General features: G+C 46.7%; 1 protein-coding gene across 2 annotated transcripts in view; it reads right to left on the bottom strand.

Moving 5' to 3' along the window:
• KDM4B (lysine demethylase 4B) overlaps positions 1-22,996 on the bottom strand; it is a 179,790-nt gene that overhangs the window by 31,627 nt on the left and 125,167 nt on the right. For both annotated transcript variants that reach the window (XM_040417739.1, XM_040417740.1), the window contains exon 17: positions 5,960-6,068. In XM_040417739.1, coding sequence (XP_040273673.1) covers positions 5,960-6,068 — 109 coding nt within the window. The remainder of the gene's footprint in view (positions 1-5,959; positions 6,069-22,996) is intronic.

Below are 22,996 nucleotides of genomic sequence, written 5' to 3'. Positions count from 1 at the left end.
AGACGTCCGGATGCGTTTTGCGGATCGGATCCATCTATCAGTGCATCCGTAAAAATCATGCGGACATCTGAATGGAGCTTTACAGGGGGGTGATCAATGACAGGGGGGTGATCAGGGAGTCTATATGGGGTGATCACCACAGTCATTGATCATGCCCCTGTAAGGCTTCATTCAGACGTCCGGATGCGTTTTGCGGATCGGATCCATCTATCAGTGCATCCGTAAAAATCATGCGGACATCTGAATGGAGCTTTACAGGGGGGTGATCAGGGAGTCTATATGGGGTGATCACCACAGTCATTGATCATGCCCCTGTAAGGCTTCATTCAGACGTCCGGATGCGTTTTGCGGATCGGATCCATCTATCAGTGCATCCGTAAAAATCATGCGGACGTCTGAATGGAGCTTTACAGGGGGTTGATCAATGACAGGGGTGTAATCAATGACAGGGGGGGTGATCAGGGAGTCTATATGGGGTGATAACCACAGTCATTGATCACGCCCCTGTAAGGCTTCATTCAGACGTCCGGATGCGTTTTGCGGATCCGATCCATCTATCAGTGGATCCGTAAAAATCATGCGGACATCTGAATGGAGCTTTACAGGGGGGTAATCAATGACAGGGGGGTGATCAGGGAGTCTATATGGGGTGATCAGGGGTGATCAGGGGCTAATAAGGGGTTAATAAGTGACGGGGGGGGTGTAGTGTAGTGTAGTGGTGCTTGGTGGGACTTTACTGAGCTACCTGTGTCCTCTGGTGGTCGATCCAAACAAATGGGACCACCAGAGGACCAGGTAGCAGGTATATTAGACGCTGTTATCAAAACAGCGTCTAATATACCTGTTAGGGGTTAAAAAAAACACATCTCCAGCCTGCCAGCGAACGATCGCCGCTGGCAGGCTGGAGATCAACTCTCTTACCTTCCGTTCCTGTGAGCGCGCGCGCCTGTGTGCGCGCGTTCACAGGAAATCTCGGCCATCGCGAGATGACGCATATATGCGTGACTCTGCGCAGGGCTGCCACCTCCGGAACGCGATCCTGCGTTAGGCGGTCCGGAGGTGGTTAAGGTCCGCAAAAACAAGGTCCGTAGGTCCGTGATCCGTGTCCGTTTTTTCTTCCGTGGGTCTTCCTTGATTTTTGGAGGATCCACAGACATGAAGAAAAAGTCGTTTTGGTGTCCGCCTGGCCGTGCGGAGCCAAACGGATCTGTCCTGACGTTGACACAATATGGTGCAATTGCAAACGGATCCGTCCCCCATTGACTTTCAATGTAAAGTCAGGAGTTAATATACCATAGGATCGGAGTTTTCTCCAATCCGATGGCATATTTTAACTTGAAGCGTCCCCATCACCATGAGAACGCCTCTATGTTAGATTATACCATCGGATTTGAGTTAGATCGTGAAACTCAGATCCGACAGTATATTCTAACAAAGAGGCGTTCCCATAGTGATACTAAGAACTGTGTACATGACTGCCCCCTGCTGCCTGGCAGCACCCGATCTCTTACAGGGGGCTGTGATCAGCACAATTAACCCCTCAGGTACAGCACCTGAGGGGTTAATTGTGCAAGTCATAGCCCCCTGTAAGAGATCGGGTGCTGCCAGGCAGGAGGGGGCAGACCCCCCTCCCCTGTATTTAACTCATTGGTGGCCAGTGCGGCCCCCCTCCCTCCCTCCCCAGTATTATATTCATTGGTGGCCGCCCCCCCCCCCCCACCTAATTAAAATCACCTTCCCCCATCATTGGTGGCCAGTGCGGCCTCCCCTCTCCCCCCCCTCCCTAATTAAAATCACCCCCCCCATCATTGGTGGCCAGTGCGGCCTCCCCTCTCCCCCCCCCCTAATTAAAATCACCTTCCCCCATCATTGGTGGCAGAGGAGAGTTCCGATCGGAGTCCCAGTTTAATCGCTGGGGCTCCGATCGGTAACCATGGCAACCAGGACGTTACTGCAGTCCTGGTTGCCATGGTTACTTAGCAATTTTAGAAGCATTATACTTCCCTTCGCTGTCTGTGACCTGCCGGGCGCTCCTCCTACTGGTAAGTGAAAGGTCTGTGCAGCGCATTGCTTATAGCACAGACCTACCAGTAGGAGGAGCGCCCAGCCGGTCACAGACATCGCAGGTAAGTATAATGCTTCTAAAAATTGCAGTAGCGTCCTGAATGCCATGGTTACCGATCGGAGACCCAGCGATTAAACTGGGACTCCGATCAGAACTCTCCGCTGCCACCAATAATGGGGGGGGGGGTGATTTTAATTAGGGGGGGGGGGAGAGGGGAGGCCGCACTGGCCACCAATGATGGGGGAAGGTGATTTTAATTGGAGGGGGGGGAAGAGAGGGGAGGCCGCACTGGCCACCAATGAATATAATACTGGGGAGGGAGGGGGGCCGCACTGGCGACCAATGAGTTAAATACAGGGGAGGGAGGGGGGACCGCACTGGCCACCAAGGAGTTAAATACAGGGGAGGGGGGTCTGCCCCCTCCTGCGTGACAGCACCCGATCTCTTATAGGGGGCTATGATACGCACAATTAACCCCACAGTTGATGTACCTGAGTGGTTAATTGTGCTGATCACAGCCCCCTGTAAGAGATCGGGTGCTGCCAGGCAGCAGGGGGCAGTCATGTACAAAGTTCTTAGTATATTCTAACTTGAAGCGCCCCCATCACCATGGGAACGCCTCTGTGTTAGAATATACTGTCGGATCTGAGTTTTCATGAAGTGAAAACTCAGCTCTGAAAAAGCTTTTATGCAGACAGATCTGCGATCAGTCTGTGTAAAAGTAGCTTACAGCCACGGATTCCAATCTTGGGCGCATCCGTGTTTTTTCACGGACCCATTGACTTGAATGGGTCCGTGAACCGTTGTCCGTCAAAAAAATAGGACAGGTCATATTTTTTGGACGGACAGGAAACACGAATCACGGCCGCGGATGAACAATGGTGCATTTTCCGAGTTTTCAACGGACCCATTGAAAGTCAATGGGTCCGCAGAAAATCACGGAAAATGGAACAACGGCCACGGATGCACACAACGGTCGTGTGCATGAGGCCTTAGTCTGCTGGAAAACGGCTCCCAAGTGCCCAGCTGAAAGTGAAAGTAAAAACAGCTTAACCACTTGCCATCTGGGCCATTTGCCCCCTTCCTGACCAGGCCTAATTTTGCAAATCTGACATATCTCACTTTATGTGGTAATAACTTTAGAACGCCTTTATTTATCCAAGTCATTCAGAGATTGTTTTCTCGTGACACATTGTACTTCATGATAGTCATAAATTTGAGTCAAAATATTTCACCTTTATTTATGAAAAAATCCCAAATTTACCCAAAAATTTGAAAAATTCGCAATTTTCTAAATTTCAATTTCTCTGCTTTTAAAACAGAAAGTGATACCTCATAAAATATTTATTACTTATCATTCCCCATATGTCTACTTTATGTTGGCATCATTTTGGAAATGTAATTTTATTTTTTTAGGACGTTAGAAGGCTTAGAAGTTTAGAAGCAATTCTTCAAATTTTTAAGAAAATTGCCAAAACCCACTTTTTAAGGACCAGTTCAGGTCTGAAGTCACTTTGTGGGGCCTACATAGTGGATACCCCCATAAATGACCCCATTGTAGAAACTACACCCCTCAAGGTATTCAAAACCGATTTTACAAACTTTGTTAACCCTTTAGGCATTCCACAAGAATTAAAGGAAAATGGAGATCAAATTTTTAAAATTTCACTTTTTTGGCAGATTTTCCATTTTAATCAATTTTTTTCTTTAACACATCGATGGTTAACAGCCAAACAAAACTCAATATTTATTACCCAGATTCTGCGGTTTACAGAAACACCCCACATGTGGTCATAAACTGCTGTATGTGCACACGGCAGAGCGCAGATGAAAAGGAACTCCACATGGTTTTTAGATGCCATGTCCCATTTGAAGCCCTCTGATGCACCCTTACAGTAGAAACTCCCAAGAAGTGACCCCATTTTGGAAACTAGGGGATAAGGTGCCAGTTTATTAGTACTATTTTTGGGTACATATGATTTTTTGATCATTCATTATTACACTTTATGGGGCAAGGTGACCAAAAAATTGGTTGTTTTAGCACAGTTTCTATTTATTTATTTTTACAGCGTTCACCTGAGGGGTTCAGTCAAGTGACATTTTTATAGAGCAGATTGTTACGGACGTGGCGATACCTAATATGTATACTTTTTCTCATTTATTAAAGTTTTACACAATAATAGCATTTTTGAAACAAAAAAATTATGTTTTAATGTGTCCATGTTCTGAGAGCTATAGTTTTTTTTATTTTTTGAGAGATTTTCTTATGTGGGGGCTCATTTTTTGCGGGATGAGGTGACTGTTTTATTGGTACCATTTTGTGGGACATAAGCTTTTTGATCACTTAGTGTTGCACCTTTTGTGATGTAAGGTGACAAAAATAGCTTGTTTTGACACAGTTTTTTTTTTTTTTTTTACAGTGTTCACCCGAGGGGTTAGGTCATATGATATTTTTATATAGCTGTTTTTTACGGACGCGGCAATACCAAATATGTCTATTTTATTTTATTTTTTCTATTTTTAACATTTTTTTTTTATTCCTTACTTGGGGACTATTTTTTCAACCCTTTATTTTTTATTTTTTTATTTTACACTTTTCGTCCCCCATAAGGTCATACAAGACCTCTGGGGGACATTTACTTCACTTTTTCTTTTTTTTTTTCACTGTTGATTTCTCCTGTAACTGGGGCTGACATAGTAGCCCCAGTTACAGGAGAAATACACCCCCCAGAGAGGCTTTACAGCATAATTCTGCGCTGTACAGCCTCAGAGCAGGGCTGATCGAGGTCTGTGAAAGACCTCACACAGCTCCTGCACTCTCCGGTCCCGGCGGTCACATGACCGCCGGGCCGGGAGAGGAAGCGCATAGCGCTTCTTGCTCTGCATACACAGCGCTCGGTGAGCGCTGTGTATGCAGCGATCCAGAAGGCAGGGACACCTGGGCACTGTCCCTGCCTTCTCTTTGGGTTGCCCTGCTGTCACTGACAGCGGGCAACCCGATCAGCAGCTGCACGATTAGCGTGCAGCTGCACTTTCTGAAAGGACGTTCTGGAATGTCCGTTCAGAAATAGAGATCCACCCATAGGACGTTTATATCCTATGGGCGGACGGAAAGTGGTTAAGCTACTTTTACACTCACGTTTGGTGCAGATCCATCATGGATCTGCACAGACAGATCCGTTCAGATAATACAACAGCCTGCATCCGTTCAGAACAGATCTGTTTATATTATCTGTAACATAGCCAAGACGGATCAGTCTTGAACACCATTGAAAGTCAATGGAGGACTGATCCATTTTCTATTGTGCCAGATTGTGTCATAGAAAACGGATCCATCCCCATTAACTTACATTGTGTTTCAGAACGGATCCGTTTGGCTCCGTTTCGTCAGACGGACACCAAAACACTGCAAGACGGAACGGAGGCAAACTGATGCATTCTGAGGGTATCCTTTTCCATTCAGAATGCATTAGAATGCAAACTGATCTGTTTTGGACCGCTTGTGAGAGCCCTGAACGGATCTCACAAACGGAAAGCCAAAACGCGAGTGTGAAAGTAGCCTTACTCCTGACTCAATATAATGCTCTGGTATAGTTTGAAAGGTTGGAATGCCAATTTTCAAATAAGGCCAGGCCCATATTTCTAGCTGGTAGCAATCCCAAGGTATGAGCAGCTAAAGCAGCCCTCCCCTCTTCAGTCTGGTTTGCTTTGGGCACATGCAGCAGCAGAGCTGGGCACTTAGGAGCTGTTTTCAAGCAGAAAGTGCTTTTCCTGGACATGGAATAAAGGCACAAAGTGCACAGAGGTATGCTTGGGGTGTGTATGCAATCTTCTGTGGTACAGTGCTCTTAGATATATTGGTGAAAAACAGGTGACAGACTCCCTTTAACTCACCAGTCTCCACCTCTGTTCTGGAATTGTACTGATATCCACTGGGTGGCGTTCAATCACATTTACAAAGCGAGCTTCCGGAACTGCAATAGCGCAGACAATGTGCACCCATCTGAAAGAATTTAAAGAAAGAAATATTTAACAAAAACATGGTCATGCACACTTGAAAAAATATATGTTAAAGGGGTATTCCGGTAAAGTAACTTAATTTTTGAAAAACTGCATTAAGGCTGCAAGCTGTGACCAAACCAGAACCTATACATATAACCAGATTTTTAATTTACCTTGCAATCCATTTGTCTCGCTCCTGTGTGAGTCTGCAACACAGAGTATCATGGCGCCTGATCTTCCCTCACAAAACTTCAAAGGCTACAATACCCACAATTCCTAGAATTTCTGCTGTGAGTTTGGCACAAACTGGCACTGGTCGTGTTGATGTTCATTGATTGGCTGCCTGATATTAATCCAGTTACGCCCCCTCTACTCAGTAATCAGCAGCACATTAACACGCCCTTTGTTTCACATGACATTTAGTTAGAGAATCGATAGCAACACACTGAGCATGCTCAACCTAACAAAGGTTCAGAACTACAGGTCAATGCCATGGTAATTTATGAGGAAACACAGTGGTTAACAGAGCAACAAAACTACTTTTAGAACTACTGAACAGTAAATATGTCAAATTTACATTATACTAGGTAATTATTGATGATGAATTAGTCTAAAACATAAATTATATTTATGGTAACTGGAGTACCCCTTTAAAGTGACACTACCATCAACATTTTAAAAGCTTGTGAATTATCCATTTTTCCCCCTCAAAAAACATGGGTATGGTTATCCGGATATAATTTTTTAACCTCTTCGGGACACAGGGCGTACAGGTACGCCCCGATGTCCCGGTACTTAACCCCTTCCCGACCGCAATCTGTATATATACACGTGATAGCTGCACATACCCCGTGCAGCTACCACGTATATAAACGTTCTGGCAGCTCTTTAATCCAAGCGCTGCAAAACGCTTGGATTAAAGCTTCTGCCCCTGTCCTGCTGCTGTCACGGACAGCATACAGTGCAGTAATGCCGGCAAGGGACCAATCAGAGTGGCCCCTTGCCGGCAATCGATCCGATTGGTTAGTCTGTGCAGACTAACCAATCGGATCGCGGCAGTGCTAAAATGCCGGTTTCAGGCTCTGATCTGCGCTCTGCAGAGCCTGAAAGCCGATAGTGTTCCTCATGACTACCCCCCCCACCCCCCCATCTGTGCCGCTCTAAGCACATGGTGCCCCTCCCCGATCTGTGCCCTCATCTCCTTCCTGCTCATCTCCTTCCTGGCATGCGATCCGCCCCCTGCATTAATTTTCTAGCCGCCCCTCCTGCCCCATTGTAGTCTGTACCCCCTGACCCCCCCCCCTTTCCAGCGCTGCCCCCGATTCCCCATTCTGTGTGTGATGGCGGCGGCTCCATTCCTGAGCCGCCACCATCAGCAGAGAGTGTCAGCTCTATGCTGACACTCTCCTGTAACCCCATAGATGCTGCGGTTGCGGCATCCATGGGGTTAACAGAGGGAGGGAGCTCCCTCTCTCCACCATCGGGGCTGCAGCGCTGTGATTGCAGCACCCGATGGTTGCCATGGCAACCGGATGCTTTGCAAAAGCGTCCGGTTGCCATGGCAAAGGCGTCCAGTGCTGCCACCTACAGGCAATCTGGAAGTATTATACTTTGGAATGCAAGAGCATTGCAAAGTATAGTACAACTATCAGCCCCACTGGATCTTCAAGATCCAAGAGGGAACTGATAAAAAAGTGAAAATAATAAAAGTAAAAATAAATCAATATATAAATAAAAATGTAAATAAAAAAAGACATTGCCTTTTCCTATAAAAAAATAAAATAAAATACACATATTAGGCGTCACCGCGTCCGTAACGACCGTCTCTATAAATATATCACATGATAGACCCCGTCCGATAAACACCATAAAAATAAAATAAAAAAAAACAGTGCCAAAAAAGCTATTTTTGTCACCTTACATCACAAAGTGCAACAGCAAGCGATCAAAAAGGCTTATGACCCCCAAAATAGTACCAAACAGTCACCTCGTCCCGCAAAAAATGATACCCTATTTAAGACAGACAATCGCCCAAAAAATAAAAAAAACTATGGCTCTCCGACTATAGAGACACTAAAACAAAATAATTTTTTGGGTTTCAGAAATGCTATTATTGTGTAAAACTTAAATAAATAAGAAAAAGTATACATATTAGGTATTGCCACGTCCGTAACGATCTTCTCTATAAAACTATCACATGACCTAACTCCTCAGATGAACGCTGTAAAAATAAATAAATGAAAACTGTTCCAAAACAGCCAATTTTTGGGTCACCTTGCCCCATAAAGTGTAATAATGAATGATCAAAAAATCCTATGTACCCAAAAATGGTACCAATAAAAACCAACACTTTCTGCAAAAAACGAGCCCCTGCACAAGACGATTGGCCGAAATATAAAAAACATATGGCGTTCAGAAAACCAATCCAGCACAATCTACCTTCCAAAAACCGTACGGCATTCCTTTCCTTCTGCGCCCTGCCGTGTGCCCGTACAGGGTAATAAATATTGAGTTTTGTTTGGCTGTTAACCCTCAATGTGTTAAAGAAAAAAAATATATAAAATGGAAAATCTGCCAAAAAAGTGAAATTTTTAAATTTCATCTCCATTTTCCTTTAATTCTTGTGGAACGCCTAAAGGGTTAACAAAGTTTGTAAAATCAGTTTTGAGTAACTTGAGGGGTGTAGTTTCTATAATGGGGTCATTTATGGGGGTTTCCACTATGTAGGCCCCACAAAGGGACTTCAGACCTGAACTGGTCCTTAAAAAGTGGGTTTTGGAAATTTTCTTAAAAATTGTAAGAATTGCTTCTAAACTTCTAAGCCTTCTAACGTCCTAAAAAAATAAAATGACATTTCCAAAATGATGCCAACATAAAGTAGATATATGGGGAATGTTAACTAATAAATATTTTATTAGGTATCACTTTCTGTTTTAGAAGCAGAGAAATTGAAATTTGGAAAATGGTGAATTTTTCCAAATTTTTGGTAAATTTGGGATTTTTTCATAAATAAAGGTGAAATATAGTGACTCAAATTTATGACTATCATGAAGTACAATGTGTCACGAGAAAACAATCTCAGAATGGCGTGGATAAGTAAAAGTGTTCCAAAGTTATTACTACATAAAGTGACATGTCAGATTTGTTAATTTTGACCTGGACACTGGGGCATCAATGACCCTTGGTCATGAAAGGGTTAAGGACGACGGGCGGTGATCGGAACAGAGTGCTTGCTGAAATCATTGAGCAGGCACTCTCTGACAATGCCGAGGGGGTCCCTCCCTCTCCCATCGGGGGCTGCTGTGCCGTTTCAGCCCCCGATTCTTGATGGGATCACAGAGGCAGGGGGCCCCCCTCCCTCCCCATCGCCCGCTGCTCTGTTGTGGCAGCGTGTGATGGTTACCATGGCAACCAGACGCCTTCACAGGCTTCCAGCTTGCCATGGTAAGGCTAAGTCTGATCAGACTTTTGCTAAAGGCAGAAGTCTGATCAGAGCAAGAGAGCAAGTGTAAAGTGAAAATACAGTACAGTACATAATATAGTTTACTGTATTACATCAGACCCACTGGATCTTCAAGAACCAAGTGGGTGTGGGTAAAAAAAAAATATGCTGATTAAAAAAAATTAAAAATGCACTACACGTTTGTTATCACCACGTCCGTAATGACCTGATCTATGAAACAGTCATGTTACTTTCCCCGCACGGTGAACGCCATAAAAAATTAAATAAAAACTATGATCAAATTGAAATTTTGCCCACCTTACTTACCAAAAAAGGTAATAAAAGTGATCAAAAAAGGTGTAAGTATGCCAAAATGGTACCAATCAAATCGGCACCTCATCCGGCAAAAAATGAGCCCCTACATGAGACAATCGCCCAAAAAGTAAAAAAAAATATGGCTCTCAGACTATGGAGACACTAAAACATGATATTTATTTTCTAAAATGCCATTATTGTGTTAAAGTAAAATAAATGTAAAAAACTGGGGGGCGTGGCCTGCTAGCGCATGGAGTGAGACGCACCGTTCACTGCTCCTGCCGGTATCCTGTCTTAAACTGTCGGTAGCATGGTCCGATTCCACTAAATAACCTTACCTGGTGTGAGAAAAGTGTCCGGAGGCTGCTGTAACGCTTGGGGGAGCCTGAAAATGCAGAGGAAGTCAAGCAAAACTGCAAGGCAAGACAGAATGGAGGCTGGCCAACATGGCGCAGATAGTGGAGAGGTGATGGCGCTGCAGGAGGTGGCGAGTCAGAGCGCGGCTGCCAAGCTCAGCAAGTTTGCCCGTGTGGATAGCGGAGTGGGCGATTGGTCTACTGACAAGGGGACTGATACTCTTACCTCCTCTGACCAGGAGGACGGTTCCATTGATGGCGACGGCCCAGTAACGGCTAGTCAGCCTTTGTCTGCTCCTGCAAGCCCTGGAAAGGGTAGGGTGGGCCTTCGGGCCGCGTCTACAGAGGAGCCCACTCTGAAGGATATAATGGCGGCTGTTGGGAGCTGCAACAGCACCCTCAAAGTACTCACAGTACAGGTCGGCAGTCTGATGTCTCTATAATCAGACATGATTTACATAAAATTTCAGAGCGCACCTCTGAATTGGAAAAGAGGGTGTCATCAATGGAAGATTAAGTACACCCTTTGCAAATGGCGTCCAAGACGACTATGAAGGACATTGCGGCCCTATATGCTAAGACGGATGATCTAGAGAACAGATCGCAAAGGAATAATTTGCGCATTGTAGGAATGCCGGAGAAGACGGAGGGGGCCAATGCCACTGAATTTGTGGAGAAATGGTTATACCAGTTGTTTCATAAGAAAGGCCTATCTTCCCTATATGCGGTGGAGAGGGCGCACAGAGTGCCCATGCGGCCGCTTCCACCAGGCAGACCTCCTCGTCCTATACTTGCGAAGATATTGCATTTCAAAGATCGGGACACTATTTTATGGCAATCTAGAGATAATGAAGAGATGGTCGATGGAAGAGATGGGTTACTGTAGGTTCTGGAAGACTTAGAGTGGTGGATAGAAGACATGTCCCACAGTCGGTGGTTCTCCATAATTCATTTGCAGCACTCTCAGAATGTAAGGACAACATGGATATGGACTCAAGCACAGAGGGTGAGAAACCATCGACTCCTATGTCTAATGTATGCAAGACTGCAGCCAAGGACAAAAAAAATAAAGTGAAGTCTCAAAGGAAGCAGCTGTTGCTGGGTGATTCAATCATAAGAAGTGTGGAGCTTAAAGAAAATGGTTTTGTGAGATGTCTCCCTGGGGCTACTGCTAGAAGAGATAGAAGACGTATTATTAATATTGTTAAGCAAGCAAAGCAGGAAGGGGACGTGGATGTTCTTGTCCATCTAGGGACAAATGACCTGGCTTGCAATGAAGTGTCAGAGGTGAAAAAATCTTTCATCACACTTGGTAATGACGTACAGGATTTTGCATCCACCATTTCATTTTCTGAAGTTCTGCCTGTGCATAATGTTCAGAATGATAGGCAGAGGCGCATAAAGGAGTTCAACATCTGGCTTGGTAAATGGTGTCAAGAGCAAGGATTTGGCTTTGTTTCTCATGATAGCTCTACTTGGAATAGAAAAATAGAAAGGAACTGTACAAAAAAGATGGTTTGCATCTTTCTCTCAAAGGAACAAATGTACTTAGTGAACAACTCCAAGAATTTGTGAAAGAGTATTTAAACTAGGAAGGGGGGGCAAAAGAGTGAAAATAAAAGAGTCCAATTGCCCCCCGAAACAATGCCAGAACAGGTCAGAAGCACAGAGGTTAAGAAATGATAAGCTCAGAGTCCTGTCTACAAATGCTCGCAGTTTAGGTAAAAAAATCAATGAACTTGGGTCAATAATGGCATCTGAGAATGTAGATTTAGTGGCTGTTACGGAGACATGGTTTAATGAAAGAAATGACTGGGACATAACCATACCAGGGTACTCTTTATACAGAAGAGACAGAGAAGGCAAGAAAGGAGGAGGAGTGGCCCTGTATGTGAAAGATAGCATTAAATCTAACCTAATACAAGTTGGTGAGGCCAACATAGAGTCAGTTTGGGTTACGTTGCAGTTTGCTAACCATGCAGTAACTCGTGTAGGTGTGATATATAGACCACCTGGTCAAGTTAAAGAACTAGATGATCTACTAGTTGAAGAAATAGCTAAAATGACAATGAAAGGAGAAGTTATCATTATGGGAGATTTCAATCTTCCAGATATAAACTGGAAAACCAAAATACCAAGTTCTACCAGGAGTACAGATATTCTAAATTCCCTACTGGGGTTATCTCTACAAGTGGTTGAGGAGCCAACCCGGAGGGAGGCCATTTTGGATTTGGTATTCACAAATGGGGATTCGGTATATGATGTCATTGTAGGCGAAACCTTGGGATCTAGTGATCACCAGTCAGTGTGGTTTAATATAAGAACTGTGAAAGAGTCCCACCACACAAAAACAAAAGTTTTAGACTTTAGAAAAACAGACTTTTCAAAAATGAAATTAGTCATAAATGAGTCCTTATCAGACTGGAACGGATTACATGGAGTCCAGGAGAAATGGGACTACTTAAAAGGTGCATTATTGAAGGCAACAGAAAATTGCATTAGACTTGTCAGTAAAAGCAAAAAAAGGAAGAGACCACTGTGGTACTCAGCAGAAGTGGCCCAAATCATTAAAAATAAAAAGCTAGCATTTTGTAATTATAAAAAAACCTGAGCAATGAAGATAAGGAAATCTACAAGATTAGGCAGAGAGAGGCCAAGCAAGTTATAAGAACTTCTAAAGCGCAGGCAGAAGAAAAACTAGCTCAGTCTATGAAAAAAGGGGATAAGACATTCTTCAGATATATAAATGAAAAAAGGAAATTAAAACAAGGAATAACTAAATTAAAAAGAAAGGACGTAAGGTATGTAGAAGAGAATAAAGGGCTAGCCGACTGCCTTAATGAATACTTCTGTTCAGTTTTTACAAAAGAAAAAGGAGAAGGACCTCCACTAGAAAGGATGACTAATAAATCGTTTGATGCATGTATCTTTACAGAGGAAGATGTTCTAAGTTTGCTGTCTAAGGTGAAGACAAATAAGTCACAGGGGCCTGATGAGATACACCCAAAATTATTAAAAGAGCTTAGTGGTGAGCTGGCAAAACCGTTAACAGATTTATTTAACCAATCATTAGTAACAGGAGTCGTCCCGGAAGATTGGAAATTGGCAAATGTCGTGCCCATTCACAAGAAAGGTAGTAGGGAGGAATCGAGCAACTATAGACCAGTGAGTCTGACATCAATAGTAGGCAAATTAATGGAAACCCTATTAAAGGATAGGATTGTGGAACATCTAAAATCCCATGGATTGCAAGATGAAAAACAACATGGGTTTACTTCAGGGAGATCATGTCAAACAAATCTTATAGATTTTTTGACTGGGTGACTAAAATAATAGACGGTGGAGGTGCAGTAGACATCGCATATCTAGATTTTAGTAAGGCTTTTGACACTGTCCCACATAGAAGACTTATCAATAAACTGCAGTCATTGAGCATGGACTCCCATATTGTTGAGTGGATTAGGCAGTGGCTGAGTGACAGACAACAGAGGGTTGTAGTCAATGGAGAACATTCAAAACAAGGTCATGTTACCAGTGGGGTTCCACAGGGATCTGTACTGGGACAAATTTTGTTTAATATCTTCATAAGTGATATTGCAAAAGGCCTCGATGGTAAGGTTTGTCTTTTTGCTGATGACACAAAGATATGTAACAGGGTTGATGTTCCTGGAGGGAAACGACAAATGGAAAAGGATTTAGGAAAACTAGAAGAATGGTCAGAACTCTGGCAACTGAAATTTAATGTGGATAAGTGCAAGATAATGCACCTGGGGCGTAAAAACCCAAGGGCAGAATATAGAATATTTGACACAGTCCTGACCTCAGTATCTGAGGAAAGGGATTTAGGAGTAATTATTTCAGAAGACTTAAAGGTGGGAAGACAATGTAATAGAGCAGCACGAAATGCCAGCAGAATGCTTGGATGTATAGGGAGAGGTATAAGCAGTAGAAAGAGTGAAGTGCTTATGCCGCTGTACAGAACACTGGTGAGACCTCACTTGGAGTATTGTGCGCAGTACTGGAGGCCATATCTCCAGAAGGATATAGATACTCTAGAGAGAGTTCAGAGAAGAGCTACTAAACTAGTACATGGATTGCAGGATAAAACTTACCAGGAAAGGTTAAAGGACCTTAATATGTATAGCTTGGAAGAAAGAAGAGACAGAGGGGATATGATAGAAACTTTTAAATACATAAAGGGAATCAACTCGGTAAAGGAGGAGAGCATATTTAAAAGAAGAAAAACTACCACAAGAGGACACAGTTTTAAATTAGAGGGGCAAAGGTTTAAAAGTAATATAAGGAAGTATTACTTTACTGAGAGAGTAGTGGATGCATGGAATAGCCTTCCTGCAGAAGTGGTAGCTGCAAATACAGTGAAGGGGTTTAAGCATGCATGGGATAGGCATAAGGCTATCCTTCATATAAGATAGGGCCAGGGACTATTCATAGGATTCAGATATATTGGGCAGACTAGATGGGCCAAATGGTTCTTATCTGCCGACACATTCTATGTTTCTATGGTCCTGAATGGGGTTAAAATTTCCATTTTTCCGGATTATTCGAATGAGGTGCAGCGGAGGAGCAGCCGTTTTATGGATGTCAAGAGGAGGCTTAGAGGGTTGCAGGTTCTATATGCCATGCTGTTCCCTGCCAAATTGCGAGTGGTGGCATTGGGATCCACTAGATTCTTCGAGGATCCGGATGAAGCGGCACAGTGGCTGGACGTCCACGAACGGCAACTGAGGAATGGGGCCTTGGACACTTGAAGGAGGCAGATAAGCATTATGATTTCACTTTTATATATGTTTGCACTTCAATGCCATTTCTATGTTGCACCAGTTAAAGAGGACCTTTCATCTGAATCAAGTAAGTAAACTGAATATACATACATGGAGAGCGGCGCCCAGGGATCCCCCTGCACTTACTATTATCCCCGGGCGCCGCTCCGTTCTCCGGTTATAGGCTCCGGTAAAGTCACAGTTAGGCTCCACCCATTGGAGCCTGCCGCGGTCTCCTTCTCCTATGCTGTAGCGCTGGCCAATCGCAGCGCTCAGCTCTTAGCCATGCTATGAGCTGAGCGCTGCGATTGGCCAGCGCTACAACATAGGAGAAAGAGACGCCGGAAGGCTCAAATGGGTGGAGCCTAACTGTGACTTTACCGGAGCCTATAACCGGAGAACGGAGCGGCGCCCGGGGATAACAGTAAGTGCAGGGGGATCCCTGGGCGCCGCTCTCCATGTATGTATATTCAGTTTACTTACTTGATTCAGATGAAAGGTCCTCTTTAAGAAGTGTATTTTATAATGCTACCGCATGGTAGATTCTGAGGTGGGAGTAGGTGGTTCGGGGATCACAGTGTGTTTCCCTGTAGTGGAGAGGATTCTCTCTTCGTGGGAGTGTGTTTATATGTTCAGTGATGTTTACTGTTCATTGGCGGGCAAATTGCTAAGGGATTGCCCCGTTTATGGGTTTACAGTTGGAGATGTAGGGAATATGGTTCTCTTTTGTGGTAATTTGATCAGGGGGGGGGGGGGGGGTGGGGATTAGATAGGGATTGGTCTGGGGGCACGAACTTTGAATGGATGTTGATTGAATGGGGTGTGTGATGCAGGTATATAACAGTGCTTCACCATGACACAGGTGATTAAAGTGTTGAGCTGGAATGTGAGGGGTATGGCTGATGCACGGAAACGAGGCGTTTTCAGCCAGCCATTTGTTGCCTGCAGGAAACGCATTTGACTAGTGATACTGTACAGTGGCTAAGCAAAAACTGGGTGGGACATGTGGTACACGCAATCTATAACTCACATTCCAGGGGAGTTTGTGTGTTAGTGCATAAGAGTATTAGGTATGAACATATATTAGGTATGAACACTTTGGGTGTTCCACAAGAGTTATTGGCAAATGGAGATGAAATTTCAGAATTTCTATTTTTTGTTACCTTGCCTCAAAAAAAGTGTAATATAGAGCAACCAAAAATCTAATTTACTCTAAAAAAGTGCCACCTTATCCCGTAGTTTCCAAAATGGGATCACTTTTTTGGAGTTTCTACTGTAGGGGTGCATCAGGGGGGCTTCAAATGGGACATGGTGTAAATAAACCAGTCCAGTAAAATCTGCCTTTCAAAAGAACATATGGCGTTCCCTTCCTTCTGTGCCCTGCCGTGTGCCCGTACAGCAGTTTACGACCACATATGGGGTGTTTCTGCAAACTACAAAATCAGGGCAACAAATAGAGTTTTGTTTGGCTGTTAACCCTTGCTTTGTTACTAGAAAAAATAGATTAAAATGGAAAATTTGCCCAAAATTCGGAAAGGTTATCTCCATTTTCCATTAACTCTTGTGGAACACCTAAAGGGTTAACAAAGTTTGTAAAAATCTGTTTTGAATACCTTGAGGGGTGTCGTTTCAAGAATGGGGTCATTTTTGGGTGGTTTCTATAATGTAAGCCCCACAAAGTGACTTCAGACCTGAACTGGTCCTTAAAAAGTGGGTTTTAGAAAATTTCTGTAAAATTTCAAGATTTGCTTCTAAACTTCTAAGCCTTGTAACGTCCCCAAAACCCATTTTTTGAGGTATTACTATGTATTATAGAAGTAGAGAAATTGAAACTTGGAAATTTGAAAATTTTGGTAAATTTGGTATAGTTTTATAAATAAAAATGAATTTTTTTAACTCCATTTTACCAGTGTCATGAAGTACAATATGTGACGAGAAAACTATCTCAGAATGGCCTGGATAAGTAAAAGCGTTTTAAAGTTATTCACACATAAAGGGACACTGGTCAGATTTGCAAAAAATTGACTGGTCCTTAAGGTGAAAATGAGCCCGGTCCTTAAGGGGTTAAGTCCCTCCATGTATTCTACTTCCTGGCTATTGCAGTGCAGTGCTCTTCCATAGGTATCTTTATCTAGGCCTATCAAGAGAACAGAGCTGTCATACTGTCATTCCAATTTTACTAATGTTGTCACGGCGAGCCGGTGGCGCACTCTCCCTTCGCAGCACCGTCGGCATTCCGCACACATAGCGTAGCGAGGACGCGTTCTAGTCTCCAGGGGGCAGGGAGGATCCGGCTGCGCATGCCTCCTCTGCGTGGCCGGCGTCTTCCGTCCCCTAGACAACAAGCAGGAGAGCTGAGTGCCGTTAATGATGATCGGCGCTCTGCTATGTTGGGCTGTGTTATGAGAGTCACGTGACGCTGGCAACGTCATGTGACTCACCAGTCTGGGCTATTTAAACAGGCAGCCTGCTGGCCACAGGTTGCCTGGGATTGTTCTTTCTACCTTCACCAGCGTTCCTATTGTTACCTAGCTATTGTGTTTGGACCTCAGCTTTGTTTCTGACCTCGACCTTGTTACCGCCTTGGAATTGACTTGACCTCTCGGCTTCTGACTTCGGTTTGTGTTGACCTTGCTATTGTGTTTTCCCTTGTGTACCTGCGTGACCTCCTGGCTTTGACCTTTGCTTCCCTGACTCTGTTACGTGTTACTCTAGCACTCTTTAGGCCCCTGCACATATCTAAGCTAGGGACCGCCGCCAAGTTGTACGCCGTCAGTTAGGACAGGCCGTGCAAGTAGGTAGGGACAGAGGTGCGGGTGGAGATCAGGGCTGCACTCTTCCCACCCCTACGTGACAAATGTACTAATAGATAGCATCTTTCCCTTACAACAGTAAATTACCAAAAGGTTACTTATCGATATAGGAGTTTTATCTCTCTGTGCTGACTGCGATAAGGAGATTTTTGTGAAACTCACCTGTAAAATCTTTTTCTCGTAATTTCCATTGGGGGACACAGACCATGGGTATAGCTTAGAGATATTACTAGGAGGGACACTATGCAAAAAAAGAAGCTCCTCCTCCTCGGGCTATACCCCCAGGCACCTCCAGGAGAACTTCAGTCGTTGCAAAAGCAGTAGGAGAAGGAGAACGGAAACAAAACATTATGGAAACCATCACACAGCACACCCTAAGGCGTAAACCAAAAAAAGGGGGCGGGAGCTGTGTCCCCCAATGGAAATTACGAGAAAAAGATTTTACAGGTGAGTTTCACAAAAATCTCCTTTTCTCGTTCATTCCATTGGGGGACACAGACCATGGGACGTCCCAAAGCAGTCCATGGGGTGGGAAAAAAGAACAAATCCAACACCGCCAGGAATAAACGTCCAGTAGTCAAACCGGAACCACAGCCTGCAATACCCTGCGCCCAAGAGCAGCATCAGCCGAGGCCAGAGAGTGTAACTGATAAAACTTTGTGAAAGTATGTAAGGACGACCAGGTGGCCGCCTTACACAACTGGGAAACGGATGCGCGATTGCGTCTAGCCCAGGAAGCACCCACTGCCCTTGTGGAGTGAGCGGAAATCCGCGACGGCGGAACGTGGCCGCGAGCGCGATATGCCGCAGCAATAGCGGAACGGATCCACCGCGCCACGGTGACCTTGGAAGCCGCCAGGCCCTTACGGGACCCTTCAGGAATCACAAAGAGAGAGTCTGAACGCCGGAAGGAAGCGGTAGCCCCCAGGTACACCTTCAGGGCCCTGACGACGTCCAGGGAGTGGAGAGCGCATTCCTTGGGGTTCACCGGAGAAGGACAAAAAGAGGGCAGGACAAGATCCTCGTTAAGGTGGAAGGGAGAAACCACCTTGGGCAAAAAAGAAGGCACCGGCCTGAGCACCACCTTATCCTGGTGAAAGACCAGAAAAGGTTCCCGGCAGGAAAGTGCGGCCAGCTCCGAAACTCGCCTGATGGAGGTTATGGCCACCAGAAAAACTACCTTCCAGGTGAGTAAAACCAGAGAGATCTCCCTCAGAGGTTCAAAAGGCGCCGCCTGAAGGGCGCGCAGAACCAAGTTGAGATCCCAGGGGGGCAAGGGAGGCACATACGGAGGAACCGAATGCGCCACCCCCTGCAGGAAGGTTTTTACAGGTCTCAAAAAGGCAATGGACCTCTGAAAAAAGATAGCCAAAGCAGAAACCTGACCCTTTAAAGAACTGAGCGACAGACCCATGTCGAGGCCGGACTGGAGAAAAGACAGCACCACTGGGACAGAGAAACGTAGGGGCGAGTAGCCCGATTTCTCACAAAACACCAGGAAGGCCTTCCAGGTGCGATAATAGATTCGTGAAGAAGCCGGCTTTCGAGCCCTGATCATGGTTCTTACCACCGCATCAGAGAAGCCTCTCTTCCTCAGGATGGCGGTCTCAACAGCCACGCCGTTAAACGCAGCTGCCGTGAATTCTGGTGGAAGAGCGGCCCCTGAGACAAGAGATCCTCTCTGTCGGGCAGAGGCCACGGGACGTCCGCCAACATACGAGCGACGCTGGAGAACCAGGCGCGACGAGGCCAATCCGGAGCGATGAGAATGGTTGGTATCCCCTCCGCCTCGATCTTGCGCAGCACCTTCGGCAACAGAGGAATCGGAGGGAAGACGTAAAGGAGGCTGAACCGCTGCCATGGAAATACCAGCGCGTCCACCCCGTCCGCCCGTGGGTCTCGAGCGCGGGCAAGATACACCGGCACCTTGTGGTTGAGCCGGGAAGCCATCAAATCTACGTCCGGACGGCCCCATCGGTGGCAGATGTCCTCGAACACCTCCGGATGGAGAGACCACTCTCCCGGATCCACCTTGGTGCGACTCAGAAAATCCGCCGTCCAATTGTCGACTCCCGGGATGTACACTGCCGACAATACTGGAACATGAGACTCCGCCCATAAGAGGATCCTCGCTACTTCCCGCATTACTGCCCGACTGCGAGTCCCGCCCTGATGGTTGACATAAGCCACAGCCGTGGCATTGTCCGACTGAACCCGCACCGGGCGAGTCGCCAGGAGAGGAGTCCAATGGGAGAGGGACTGGAAAATCGCCCTCAATTCCAAAACGTTTATCGGGAGACGGGATTCCTCCGTCGACCAGACACCCTGAACAGTGAGGTTCCGGAGAACACCTCTCCAACCGATGAGGCTGGCGTCGGTGGTGACTATCGTCCAGGAGAACGGAAGGAAGGACTTTCCTGACGATAGGTTCAGGGGAGACTGCCACCAAGGGAGAGACGCTCGAACTTGCCGGGACAGACGAACAGGAGTTTCTAGACCCCGAGGGTTCTTGTTCCAGAGGGCAAGGATCATCTGTTGTAGCGGACGAGTGTGAAATTGGGCGTACGGAATCGCCTCGAAAGAGGAGACCATAAGGCCCAGCACCCGCATGCACTCCCGAATGGTGGGACGTGGAGAGCGTAGAAGGAGCACCATTGCCAGACGAATCTGGGAAGCCTTGGAATCTGGAAGAAACACCCGAGAAATCGAGGTGTCCAAGATCATCCCCAGGAACGAGAGTCTCTGGGAGGGGTGCAGAGAGGACTTGGGGAGATTGATCAGCCATCCGAACCGTTCCAGGGATTGAACCGTGATTCGGATGCTGTCCTCGGCCTGTGGAAGAGACGGAGCTTTTATCAAGATGTCGTCTAGGTATGGTAACAAAGAGATGCCCCTGGTGCGAAGAAGCGCCATGAGAGGCGCCAGAATCTTCGTAAAAACTCGAGGGGCGGTTGCCAACCCAAAAGGTAGGGCGACGAACTGGTAATGACGCCCCCCTATGGCAAAGCGCAGAAAGCGATGGTGGGACTCTGCAATAGGGACGTGCAAGTAGGCGTCTTGAATGTCCACAGACGCGAGAAATTCTCCTGGAAGCAGAGAAGCAATAACGGAGCGAAGGGACTCCATGCGAAACTTCCGCACCCGTAGAAACTTGTTGAGAAGTTTTAGATCCAAGATTGGACGCACTGACCCCTCTTTCTTTGGAACAACGAACAGGTTTGAGTAAAAACCTGTCCCTTGCTCTTCTGGGGGAACGGGGGAAATGACACCACGGTCCAGAAGAGAGGAGACCGCAAAAAAGAGGTCCGAGGCCCTGGCTGGATCCCCCGGAACGCGAGAAGGGAAAAAACGTTCCGGCGGGCTGGACGCGAACTCCAACTTGTAGCCGGACGTCACCACTTCCAGAGCCCAGGCGTCCTGAACGTGAGCCCTCCAGACCTGTTGAAAGGAGAGCAGACGGCCCCCCACCACGAGGGGTGGGGGCACCCCTTCATGCGGAGGGTTGCTTGGGAGCAGGAGGACGGGCTGACTGCGCCCGAGGCCGCCAAGAAGGCTGGGGCTTGAAGAAAGGCTTCTTGCGGGAGTCCTGGGACCCCCCTGCCGATGAGGATGACGGCGTCCTGGCAGTGGAGAAGCGACGAAAGGACTGGCCCCGGAAACCTGAAGGCCGAGACCGAAAGGGACGCTTGGTCCTGGGCTGGGGTAGATGAGTGCTCTTGCCCCCTGTTGCGGCAGAAATGAATTCATCTAGTTGAGCCCCAAAGAGCCTGGACCCTTCAAAGGGAAGGTTAGCGAGGGATCGCTTGGATGAGGCATCAGCATCCCACACCTTCAGCCAGACCTCCCTGCGCTGAATGACAGAGAGGGCCGAAATACGGGCAAAGAGGGAGCCGATGTCCATTGAAGCCTCACAGAGATATTTAGACGCTTGAGACATCTGGATGATAAAATCCAGAGTATCTGCAGAGGCGTCCTGCTCTGACAGATCCTGGTGGTGGCGCTGCAACCACGTTGTAAGGGCTCTGGCGACCCAAGCCGACGCAAAGGCCGGTCGCAGGGAAGCGCCCGCCAGCGAGAAGATGGACTTGGAAAGTGAATCCAAACGTCTGTCCACCGCATCCTGCAGAGAGGAACCGTCTAGGACGGGAAGGGCCGTGTTCTTGGCTAACCTGGCCACCGGAGGATCTACCTTAGGGGAAGAAGTCCACTTTTCCACTGTGTCAGCTGGAAAAGGATAAAGCGTATCCATACGCTTGGTGGCCGAAAATTTTTGATTAGGTCGATCCCAAGCTTTTGATAGGACCGCAGTGAATTCCTCGTGAATAGGGAACACGGCGGACTCCTGTTTCTTGGGTGGAAAAAGGGAGAACTCCCGACTAGTGGAGGGAGGAGAATCCCCTTGTATATTAAAAGTGTCACGGACAGCTGCCACCAACTCGGTTACCATGGTGGAAAGCTTAGGCAGGGGTTCCCGCTCCGTGACTTCGTCCGATCCGGACAATTCCCCATCGGATTTGCGCTCCCTGCGAGGGGGAGAGTCAACCGGGCATGCCTCAAGGCGAGGGGGAGAAGCGGAGTCATCCGAGGAGGAATGCTGCCGCTCACGCTGCCTTTTAGAAGTCAGACGCCCTCTGTGAGAGTCGCTGAGAGGGGATGGAGTGGTGGATGCCACTGGAGTAGTAGCCGCCATGCGCTCCATGAAGGACATGGCTGCCTTGGCAACTAAGGCCAGATCAGCTGCCGCATTAGACATGGCGGAGGCCCAGGCGGGTACCGCTGGATCCGCAGGGACAGAGGGAGGACCGGGCTGAGCAAGAGAAGGAGGCTGATCCTGTCCGGGAGCAGGGCATGAGTCACAGGAACCAGTGACAGAAAAAGGCCTAAGGCATATTTTACATGACTCCAGTGGAGCCTGAGAGGAAGCCTTGGAAGGCTTAGGGGCCCCAGGTTTAGGCATGATGGTATTCCAAAAAAGATTTCCTACCAGGTTGCTGCAATTCCTACCACCCAGGCAACAGCAGAAGTCTCCGGTCACCGAGAACTGAGGAGCTGCACGGCCGCAATCCAGCAGAGTCTCCGGCGTAGGGAGAGACAGAGCTGGACGCCGAGGCTCCGCCCCCTTGGACGCGTCATTGCGGCGCGAAATAAGCGCGCGCGCGCGCATTTCAAATACACCCCTTCGCCAGATACGGCGCAGCGGGGGTTAATATCGGGAGGAGCAG

The sequence above is a fragment of the Bufo bufo genome, chromosome 2 (genome assembly GCF_905171765.1).
Source record: "Bufo bufo chromosome 2, aBufBuf1.1, whole genome shotgun sequence".
In the NCBI taxonomy this organism is placed as follows: domain Eukaryota; kingdom Metazoa; phylum Chordata; class Amphibia; order Anura; family Bufonidae; genus Bufo; species Bufo bufo.
This window is presented reverse-complemented; position numbering and strand designations above follow the sequence as displayed.